This window comes from Babylonia areolata, chromosome 11, assembly GCF_041734735.1.
Source record: "Babylonia areolata isolate BAREFJ2019XMU chromosome 11, ASM4173473v1, whole genome shotgun sequence".
Lineage (NCBI taxonomy): Eukaryota > Metazoa > Mollusca > Gastropoda > Neogastropoda > Buccinidae > Babylonia > Babylonia areolata.
The window spans coordinates 40169541-40182025 of record NC_134886.1 but is presented as its reverse complement, the minus strand read 5'-3'; the positions used below and the strand labels follow the sequence as shown (position 1 = coordinate 40182025).

The 12485-nt window shown below is 40.2% G+C and overlaps 1 protein-coding gene across 1 annotated transcript in view; it reads right to left on the bottom strand.

The window, feature by feature from the left end:
* Window positions 1-2047, bottom strand: part of LOC143287407 (tyrosine-protein phosphatase non-receptor type 11-like) — a 56225-nt gene extending 54178 nt beyond the window's left edge. The window contains exon 1 of the mRNA XM_076595384.1: window positions 1882-2047. Coding sequence (XP_076451499.1) covers window positions 1882-1892 — 11 coding nt within the window. The 5' untranslated portion in view covers window positions 1893-2047. The remainder of the gene's footprint in view (window positions 1-1881) is intronic.
* Between the last annotated feature and the right edge of the window lie 10438 nt (window positions 2048-12485).

The following is a 12485-nucleotide window of genomic DNA, read 5'->3' as shown; positions in this document are numbered from 1 at the left end:
TCAGCTCTTCCTTTTTCCCTATTACCAGAGTATGTTTCAGTTTCTGGAAGAAGGAAAAAACCCACCAAAAAAACAACAAAAAACAACAACAGGTAAAGGTATAAAAAATAAAATAACAACAACAAAGCCACAAAACAAAACAAAAACAAAAAAATACCCATTTTAAAACTACCCCTTTCCCTAATTTAATTATATTAATGTAGAGGACTCTCTTTGGCATTGTCCTTTTGCTTTTGTTCTTGTTGTTCTGGTCTTTATTACTGCTGTTGACAGCCTGAACATTTTATAACCAAATGGACTCCCTTGGAAAGTTTCAGTTTCTTGGAAAGCATGCTTTTGTTGTTGATGTTGCTGAAGCTGGTTTTGATGTCATCATTGGTATAGTAGTAGTTGTTACAGTAAAGTCTGTCCGTGTTGTTTTCTGTCATTGTCAAAGTTATTGTTAAATTATACAAACTACCTTGTTCTTGCTCATAACTGTTAATTAAGTTGGTGTTGTTTTCTTTGTCGTCAATGCCTTAATAACCATTTCATCTCCAAATTATGAGATTCTCTTCCGTAAAGTACTTTGCTATTGCTTGTGTAGTTTTTGTTTGCTTGTTGTTGTTGTTGCGTTGCTGTTTTTCCTGTCCTATCTGCTGTTTCAGTAGGATTACCAATGAGGGGGGGGGGGGGGGGGGGGCTGAATGGTTAGAGTGCTGGAATCTAGACTGTGTTTCTTGAGTTTGACCACTGATTTTGGTGCACCTAGTGGGTTCAATGTGGATCAACATTTCTCTGATCTCCCAAATCAACATAATGGGCAGACCTGCTAATACCCCCTACATGTGAATATGCATGCATAAGATCAAATGAGCACATTAAGAGATCTTGTATATCCATTCTATTTCAGTGTTTTATTGGTTATGGAAACAAGAATGTACCAAGTATGCATATAAAATCAATAAGCCTACTCGCAGGTAATTTAAAGTGACCTTGGGAGTTGCAGCCTGTGAATGCAGAAGAAGTGGCTATGATTGTCTTTGTTATCTCTGAAATAACCAATGATCAATACATCAATAAATGAAAACTGCAATGCATAATGACAGTCAAAAGCAAACAGTGACAGATCATGAAAACAGGAAATACACACACACGCGCACGCACGCGCGCACACACACATATATATATATATATATATATATATATATATATATATAAATGTATGTATGTAAGTATGTGTGTGTGCGTGTGTGTGTGTGCGCGCGTGCGTATGTGTGTGTGTATGTGTGTGTGTGCGTGTGTGTGTGTGCGTGTAGTGTGTGTGCGTGTAGTGTGTGTGTGTGTGTGTGTGTGTGTGTGTGTGTGTGTGTGTGTATTGTGGGTGTAATTATTTAATTATTTTTGGTTTGTGACACAGTAGATTATGGAGGTGCCTGCTCTCTGCAATAGCTTCCACTTAGTGAATTATATATCAATCAAATGTAAAATTTCCCCATCTCTATCCCCTGTATTCCCGCCCCAGTGTGTGTCTGTGTGTGTGTGTGTGTGTGTGTGTGTGTCTGTGTGCGCGCGTGTGTGTGTATGTGAGTGTGGGCGCGCACGCACGCGATGGCAGTGTTATAAACAAGCAACAGTAAGTCACTTGATTGGTAAGTGTTGGTTTCCGATGGCTACTTTTGGTTCAGGCCCTACGGAAGTGATTATTAAAAAAATTTGGTTGACCTTAAATCCTTTCAGCACTGCACAAAAGTGTCAGTCATATCACGTATTGATTTGAGAGCAAGAACCAGAGAACGAGCACTGACACTGAGAAAGCCTAACAACAGGTTCTGCTACGACAGTGCAACAGGCAAGAATGAAAGAGCAGGCTGAGTCCAGATTAAGGCACATAAAACCCACCTGCAAGACATGGCGACGTCGATACAGCTCAGCTCACGTTAAGTGTGGACAACACACAGGTGAACGGTAATGTACTAATGACAGTGCAAGTCACGACTTTGAAGATTTCCGTAGCATACAACTTCCTCTTTTTCCAGGCCCCCACCACTGATCTGTAATCCCCCACCCGTTCCCTGCCCCCTCTTCTTTGACAACAAGGAAGCAAAACCTCGGTTTGAACAAGCACCCACTTCCCTCTCAACCCCTTCCGGGTAATCATGGACAACTCTTGCTCGCAAGAGCGGCATTTCATGATTTGCTTCCCTTGCATTGTTCCACATGTTCTTGTTTTTGTCGATGTTTTTTCTCCTACCGGCTCATCTGTTCTTAATCGATTTTATATTCATAAATTTCATTTTATTTATTTATCTATTTATTCAATAATGTATCCATTCATTTCAAGTTGTTGTTACTTCCCCATTTGATGCCTGACAGAACGAGTTAAGTTACACTGCTGTTCGAGCATCTTCTTAGCAGGCGTGTGTAGCGTATATCAGTTTGTCAGAACGCAGTGACGCCTCCTCGAACTGAACTGAACTGTTCTGCACGACAAGCTGCGTACTGGTTGTTGTCAGCTAGGGCTTGTGGTGAAGATACATGCAGGTGGTTGTCAGTATGGATTCCATTTTAGTTTGTTATGTCTAAACTGATATGAAGAATGCCGAATTACACAAGTATTTGCCAGTAAAAGGGCTTATCAAGTTCCAGTTTACCAAATTCAAAGTGGCAGTAAAAATAAGTATTTGAAACCTGAAAATGTCAGTCACCGCACCATTTGATTTTCAGCTTGCGTATACACACGAAGAGGGTTCAAACACAAATTAAGCAGGTCTGCACAGATCAAATACGGCACGTCAAAGATCCTGTTATTCATGTCAACGGTCGGTTGGGTTATGGAAACAAGAAAATACCCAGCAAGCACACCCCCGAAAACGGAGTATGGCTGTCTACATGGCGGTGGAGTAAAACTGGAACGGTCATACACGTAAAAGCTCACTCGTGTACATACGAGTGAACGTGCGGCTGTGGGAGTTGCAGCCCACGAACGAAGAAGAATTTACTGTCCCGTCACACATACCGCATCAGTGGTGACTACAGACAATCTGTTAAGGTGGCAGTACCACCCAAACTGAAACATTTTTTGACATGATTTTTGGTATATGGTCAGTCTTACTATTGTTTTATTTTTACTGATGTAACTGGCCTTAGAATGAGAAAATACATTAGAAATGATATGTAGCAGGGCTTTTAACTTTGCAGAAAACAATTTATAGGTGTCTTTAGAGCCGAACTATAAAGAATGTACACATAGATATGAAAATTGCTTTGTTTACTTTTCCACTGTTTGACACAAATTGGAGAGCTTTCAAATTTCACCCAAACGAAAATGTCGGATTGTTTTACAACAAAAACCAAACAGAAAGCAGGTAAGGCTATTACTGAGAATTTGTCTTGCGGTTGCTCGCATTACAAGAAAAAAAAATGTGACGGAAAAAAACAACACAAAAACACACATACATAAGAAAATGATAATTAACTGCATAAGAGAATCCAAAATTGAGGTCCATGCAACAGGCCACAATGTAAAAAAAACAAGTATGGAAAATCTGAACAGTTTATCTCAATTCGTTCTTGAGATAATTATTGGAAAACCATTTAAAAAAATAAATAACTGAAAAAGAAGTATGGAAAATCTTAACAGTTTATCTCAATTAGTTCTTGGGATATCATTGGAAAACCATAATTTAATATAAAAAAAAAAAAAAAAAAAAAAGAAAAAAAGAAAAAAATTAATTAATTAATTAATTAATTAATTTTAAAAAAATTAAAAAGTAAAAAAAATTCTGTATTTTCGGCTCTAAAGACACCTAAAAAATTGTTTTCTGCAAAGTTTAAGCCCTGCTATTGGAATGCCCAAAAATCTTTGCATGCCAAATTTTCATGGCACCAAATTTCTGAGCTATATAATAGAATTGGTAAAACTTTTGAATAAAAAACTTTGAAGAAGACTCTTTTGGTCATCTCTTTATATTTCTGAAAAGCTCTGCACAGAACGTAAACAGATTTTTTTGCATTTGCCACAGGGGGATCAGTACCATGTTTGATGTTGAACATTGCTGTGAATGTAAATGCTTGCTCCAAAACTGCTCACACACGAGCTACATCAGACGACGTTTTCCCCAGCTAACCCCCGCACAGATTGTGTGACATAGCTCCCAGTTTGAATGCCAAGCCGCTTACGTCATTTTGTCCTCCTCGCCAGACAACCTACTCACGGCTCGACCAGTGTCGCGTTTCGGTACGCTATTGGCTGAGCTGGAATCTGTGTTTCTTCTCACGGTGGTATTTGATTAATATCTCTTTTGTCGGATCAGTAAACTACAAGTATTATATACTGGCAGAATCGTCGCAATTCCACCTTAGTCTATTCCATTTATGTTTGCCTACGTTAAACTGATTTAACGCAGTTTGTAATTTTCAGTGACGAGCTCGTTAAAACTAACCCTGTTCAGGTGACTTAAATTAAGATTATAAATTCATCTTAAATAATCAACACTTCATTTTATACTCATTATAAAGTAGGCGTTGAGCTCTTTCTTTTGCAACTCATCCGACGTAAATCGGTTCAGGAATCATTTAGAAATCTGTCACTGAACACCTTGTAAGAAACATAGATTCAGATTTGGCCAGATTAGTTCGATCTGCTCGCAGCACACGTGACTGCCTTCGCAGTCCGCTTAACTTGCATAAATTGGCACAGTGAGTGATGAGTGGTCAGTTCATACCTGGTCAGTCATCTGACCAGAGCTTCTCTCTCTCTCTCTCTCTCTCTCTCTCTCTCTGTGCATCGCAAGCAGGGTGTGAGTGTGTGTTGTGTGTGTTCTCACAACGGCTGACATCTCGCTACGTATTGCTGCACTGTCTTCTCTGTTACCTCTTCTCTTCTTAGTTCTTCTCTTCGTATATCTTCTCTTTTTATCTTCTCTTAGGTCTTCTCTTTTATGTCTTCTCTTTTTTTGTCTTCTTAGTTTTTCTCGACATAACTATTGTAAATAAAACAATAGAAAAACCCATTTGTGACTGGCCTTTATATGTTCCTGGCCTGTGCGCGGGAATTCTTGTCTGTCCTTTAATACATTCAGTCATCATTTAGTTAGTTCTTTTGTACCGTCCGTACCCTATTAGAACCACTCGGTCGGCTACAGAAGTGGCGTCGCCGACAGGATTAAGATCCATCACAAGAATGATCCAAAATCTTTCCCTTTAATGTTTCGATTCTTGTATCCAAATTCAATCCATCCCTAAACCACAGCCCTTTACCACCAAGTGTACCTTGTTACAACTTGGCGCTGTGAGCAAGCATTGCTAATTCTATAATATCTCTAAATATAAATTATAGGCCCCTCGCCCAGCTAAAATCTATCACATAAAGTCAAGGTAACAGTATCAGTTTACAACTTCGAGCTCTCTTCCCTCATGAAACCATTGTGCGTGCTTAGAGAGGTGGCCGCCTTTTCTCTAAAAATTAATATCTTTACCTTGGTCTTCTCCTTGTTAACTTCCAGTTTTAATCTGCCGCAACATGTTCTTAAAGCATCTAACTGATTTTGCGAGCCTATTGGAGTTGTCGCCAACACGACAACATCATCGGCGAAGAGAAGGATGAATAGTTCCATAAGGCAAGGTAAGACTTGTATGTCATGTTTACCTGTGTCTGTTATATGGTTCGCAAGCTGATTAACCTTTGCTGGTTATCGTGGGTCGTACACGACCCAGAAGGGTACAAAAACGCAAATATTTCAGCCAAATCTTAATATTTTTCTACGAAATTTAAGAAATGCTTCCTACACCTAAAAGGCCAACTTTTGCCAAGAAATGAAAAAAAATTCATTAGTTAGTTAATGAGTAATTAATGGTGGCACGGACGCTTGTGTGGGTCATGTATGACCCATGCTTTTTAAAGAGGAAAAAAACGTGGTCACCCCTCGAAAGCTCGTGTGGGTCATACACGACCCATACCTTTTTAATAGTGATTTCAGAAGGTTTGACTTGCAGTTAGTGAAGGAAAGTAAAGAAGTTTTACTTTCAATAGCCTCACTACCCCACTACTCTCCCAGTGTGTGTGTGTGTGTGTGTGTGTGTGTGTGTGTGTGTGTTCTTCTTCAGTTTAACGTCTATTCACTATAAGTGTTTTTAGACGGAATGTGTGTGTGTGTGTGTGTGTGTGTGTGTGTGTGTGTGTGTGTGTGTACGTGCATGCATGCATGTTTATCTTTTTTGCACACTTTGGATGTCCAAGACAAAGAGCAATTGACACGAGTGTCTTAATTAAATGTTTTTGTTTCACATCACACAGCTTACATCACAAACGATAATGTGAAAATATATATCTGCTGTGCAAGAAAAGTTAATAATCTTTTATTCTCACTCCTTGTTTATGCACACAGAACATGTGTTGCTAGAAAGGGGTGGACTGGTGGTTATTGTCTGTGCTTCACTTTACATACTTGTCACTCGGGTAACTGATGTCGAGATACCATCTGATATTGTTCTTAGTTCAAAACGTAAATCATGTTCAAACCATAGCATATGAAGTGGCGTGTCTATGATTATGTCCCACATCATCTCCCATGCTTTTGCTAATTCAGGGTTTATAAAGAACTCGAGGAAAGATATCATACACAAAATCAACAACACACATTTGATGTGATTGTTGCCCACAAAGCAAGCCGGAGAAAAGCTTCAGCTTTCACTTTCCTAACAACTTTTTCACATCAGTATGCGTGCACATTCACATGCATACACACACAGACACAGACACACACAGACACACACAGACACAGACACACACACACACACACACACACACACACACACAGACACACACACACACACACACACACACACACACACACACACACATTCACATACATACCTACGAACGAATACACTCGAGGGTGCGCACACAAACAATATGCAGAGACGCACGAACACATTCATATTGAGAAAAGAAAGAAGAGACACAAATGATTGAAACTGATGGACAAAAACATAAAAGTCAGCGATTTTTTAACAGAGAGAGAAAGAGGCACACACACACACACACACACACACACACACACACACACACACACACACACACACACAAAAGTTATGGAACAGCCCTCACCACAAGCTTTCAGAATATGATCCTTCATGAAGTCGATCCATGCATGCCCCGTCTCCCCTGTATCGTGACCATAGACGCCTTGGCCAGGATCTCCATAAGAAAAGTGACTGGTAGGCTCCATGGTTCTCCTGTTTATTCTGTTCGTCCTGCCTTTCACCCCAGTTCACTGCAAGTTAGAAGCACAGTGACAAACCAGTACTGGACTGCGATATGTTGAGATCTATCGTTGTGTAACATCGTTACAATGATATATCCTTATTCCCAGTGTTGTGTCTGAAGTATGCGTAAATTAAACATTAATTTTTGTGTATTGCGCACCCAAAGACGGACATATGCAATCACCCGTGGATGTATTTGTGTATTGTTCTTCACAAGCTGTCGCAGGGCAAAACAGTTTCCAGTGTTCGGGGAAAGGAAAAGGGTTTGCACCTGTATATCCGTAAACTATTGCACGACATTAAGAGTATTTGGGGATGTTGGTTTAATTCATTATTTTAATTGTGGGAATGATTTCTCGGGGCTGTTATCTAAGCATAGTAGCGTTGACTTCGCCCTCTAGCTATTCCTTAAATTGAGCTCTTGGTTTTTACACCTCATGCAACTTTGAAATATTTATCACACTTTGAGTTTCTATCAGAGACATCATTGGTCAAGTTTTCCTACATGAGTTTTTCCTTGCGGGGTTAGTTCCGTTTGGCTGGCATCAAGTAAACCTGGTCTTTCCAGACGTATACAAGTACCACACAATAAAAGGAATTGTTATCAGACATCACTCTAACGAACACCAAGTGTGCAACAAGAGGATTTTACATAGTATGGCATCACCAGACTTTCAATGTCACCATCCGCTCATGCATTGTACTTCACTCACGTGCTTCACCAGCGCAGGCTTCACTTGAGTCCCGAAAGAATCAACAAACGGCGATGAGTGGAATGTTAAGTTCTCACAGTTATTTATCCAGGTCCCCAGGCATTCAGTTGGCAAGGCGACATCTGTGACTGTCACGTAGCAACAGGACACAGGCATTCATGAGGCTGGGTGTTGCGTGCGACTTTTCAAACAAAAGTTATGGCCAGCTCTCTCACACTTCCTCTCACCTTCATCCAAACGAACGTCCGAAATTAAAAAAAAACAAACAAACAAAAAAAAAACACACACAAAAAAAAAAAAAAAAAAAAAAACATTTTCAGTACAAACAACAGAACGATACAGTAAGGCACCAATACTTCAGAACGATTAGACACACCACAGAGAAGTCTTTTCGCTTTCCTCTTCAGCGGGAGGAACACCCGAAATTATTTCCCCTTCCGTCACCCTTTTCTATGACAGTTTTTTTTTTTTTCAGTAATATTCAACTTGGAGGGGGAGGAGGGGGGTGGGGGGTGGGGAGAGAGAAAAGCTGGCACCACACAGTTCCAGTTGTCCTGGAAGGTCGACTCTGGTGTAACACTTGGGGAATCACGTCCACCAGCGACTCTCGAGCTCCCCAGGACTGAAGAAGGCCACACACACATCGGGATGAAGCCGGGTCTCCACAGAGGGAGAGTGAAGTCCCCTAAGACAAAACCCCAACGGTTTACGAATTCCGGCCAAAATACCGACAGAGCGTCACAGTTCCTTGCGACAGCCAGTGTCGCCAAAATAAGACTGGTCCAACTGAGCGTCCCTCTCTATAGGACCCCATATATATATATATATATATATATATATATATATATATATATATATATATATATATATATATATATATATATAGTAAGGGAAGCGACAGACAGAGAGAGACGGAGACAGAGATAGTAACAAAGAGACAGACAGACAGAGAGAAAGTATGAAAGATCAGAATCAATCATATCGGAGACAGTATTTTCTTTCTTGTAATGCATTTCAAAGCCTAAGTACTGAATGACCAAGTATTTCTATATTAACGTATAAGTGCATGTATGTGGGTGGGTGGGGTGGGGTATATAGGGGTGTGTGTGTGTGTGTGGGGGGGGGTGGGTGTTGATTTGTTTGCGAGGGGGTAGGCGAAGAGCAGTGAAGAGAGGATGTAACAGTTGATTGTGAAAGTTGAGAAGAGAATTATAACTGGTGTAAGCAGAAATACTGATTTAATGTGCACCTTCACTTTCATGTTTCATGTGTTTTTGATATCCTGTCTGTTTGCATGGTGACAATTGTATGCCAATTATGAAAATATTTTCTTACGACCCTCACTCTCTTGCTTTTAATTTTGATTATCTATTGCTTTGCAAATGTGGTGCATGCATGGGATATGTTTTAGTCGTGATTGATATGCAGTGATGTGCAAAGATGAGCGAATGAATAACACCACAATTATTTTTGGTGTTCCTTCGCATTGGGGCAAAAAAATCTCCCTGCCTTTGTCCATGACAGGGACATCCGAAACACGGGGTTACAACATAGACTCACATTGTTTGTGCATATGAGCCAATATTAATGTTAATAATGATGATAACTACGCCACCAACAACAACAACACCAATAATAATAATAATAATAATAATAATGATAATAGTAATGATACTAATGACAATATTAACAACATGTATGTATGTATGTATGTGGCAAGCTTAACTCCATCCATCTAATATAACTTGTTTGTTGACACCAACTGTGACGCAGATAAAGAAAAAAAGTTATGTTCCAATATTCTAATCACAATGATAATGTACATCTGCAAAGAGCATAGAATTATAAAGAAGCGAAAATAATGTTAACGCATTCGTTTTACTTTTTTCCATCTTTTTCCATGTTTTCTTCTTTTTTCTTTCTCAAGACATTTGCAAGTTTATCTTAGATGTCTTAGATATGGACACATTGATTAATAGCAGTCAATTTATTAGTTTTAGTTGAAATAAGAAACATCTTACACTTCGTATGGAAGACACATTGAAGCACACATCTAAAGCAAGTTTTAATGTAAAGGGACATTATTCTGAATATACTATATAAAATAGTTCATAAGATATACCGAAGTGAGAACCTTTGAACCCCTACAACACCTGGAAGCGAGAGAATGTGTATCGAAAGTACGCGAAGACAGAGGCTTGACCCATAGAACATCCGAAAAACAACGACCCTGAACTCATAAAACGAGGACTTTAAAATATATTATGACATCGCACCTGAAGTGGGAATGGAGCGCGATTCAGAAACCCTTTTTGTCCACCTGGCAACATCAGAGGACTGTAGCTGAACATTCTATTAAAATAAAACTGATCAAAATTCTCCATCTAGATTTTACGGACGAAAACCATGTTCAGTAGACCGTCATTCTTGAACTCTCTGTGACCTTGAGCTTGGATGTCTTTCTCCAGGCGGGCGAACAATGTGTCCATCAGGATCTGTTTGTCCTGTTCACTGCGCGTGCTAGACAGACCCCGGATGAAGACATGTTGAGCCCACACTCTGTGTTCTTTCACAACAGAACTGACCAGTGTTGCACGGTCGTCTGTACCTTCTGTTGACAAAAGACAAACGTGTTACTAGCACATACATCAGAAGATAGTCTCTAAGACAAACATGAAGATGATTAAAAAGATACATGAATCGATCGATTGATACAGACAAACGAGTGATTCGTTTTGTAACAGACCTACAACTAAAAAATAGTTTATAACACTGCCGACTGCAAAAGTCATACCGAGGCTTTGAAAACATTCCACACAAATATACTATGCTGCCTTGTTCTCTCCACTAACCGTCGTCCATTTTCTTTAGCGATTGTTGCTGATGTCGGCAGGGCACAAGCACTGTCTCAGCATGGAACAGTCTGAGACCAATTTTGTTCACCTTGGAGTCAGGATTTTCAAAGGGCTGTTTACTAGCGAAGATATGGAAAACAGCGGTAAATGTTGGTGTCCATAAATTACTTCTATAGTACCAGACATATTGATTGGAATGATAGCGATTACGCCAGAAAGAGACACAAAAAGGGAAATGGGGGACGAAAACACACACACACACACACACACACACACACACACACACACACACACACACAACACCACACACACACACACACACACACACACACACACACACACACAACACCACACACACACACACACACACACACACACACACACACACACACACTCATACAACACCACACACACACACACACACACACACACACACACACACACACACACACACACACACACACACACAAAACAACAAAAAAACAACAACAAAAACCACTAGAAAAGCGAACAACAGCGGAGTTTTCAGAAGCATGAAGCTGAAACGTGGGAATCAAGCTCACCATCAGAACAATCGATATGAAACAGTCTGACCATACAAATATGTCTAAATACTAAAACATATACAGTGATGCATATTACAGACAGTGTGCATGATTATAAATACAACAAAAAACATATACAGTGATGCATATTACAGACAGTGTGCATGATTATAAATACAACAATGTGCTGATATTGTCGGAATAATCAAGATATCGTGGAGGACGATATCATGAAATGCATAGATCTGAGACTGCACGGACATCTCCTCGAGGGTTTAGGTGTGGACAAGCAAGTAACACAACACAGCGGGTATATCCCCCCCCCACCCCAATCCCAGTTCCCTTACCCTCCACACACACACACACACACACACACACACACACACACACACTGCACTTACCCATGCCCTCGTCCGGCCGGGTGGTAGAGACTGAGTTCCAAACTCTGGAAGTTAGTGTTGACCAGGTTCCACTAGCTGTTGAGGTAAGCTTATTCACTGGCATTATGCTAGCTGTGTGACGCCATTTTTCTAGCTGTACATATATTATTTAGTTGTTGTTGTTTTTTCTGTCTGCTAATGTGCTAAGTTTTTTTTTCTCGTAATTTCTTATTGTCTAAATTACTTCCAGGTACGTGATAAATCCCCCAGGCCCAGCAAATAACCCCCATTCCCATTCAGCCCGTTTTCATTTGGCGCTTGCAAAGCAGGGATATTCTTTTGTTTCAATTCTTTAACCCTTTTATCACAGTTCAAAACAATAACTCCTTCCCATAACTTTATTACACACACACACGCATTTTCAATGCACAGAACGCCATTCAGCGCTGATCCTCAGTTTCCTATGCGCCTTGCAGAAAGAGAGAGAGAGCGCGACATTCATGGACGTGTTGTGACCAACCACGGCCGTTGCCACTCCACCAGGCAGTGTATCTGAAAGCAAATTTGGGAAACAAAAATACCGCCACATTAACTTTGTGTCCTGATAATGAAAGGCCTGTTTCTCATCCGTTCCGTGTTTTGATCAATGCACCAGCAGCACAATATATTTTCTTTCCTGAGTTTGGAAGCTTGTACACACACACACGCGCGCGCGCGCACACTAACCCCCACATACACCCTTAC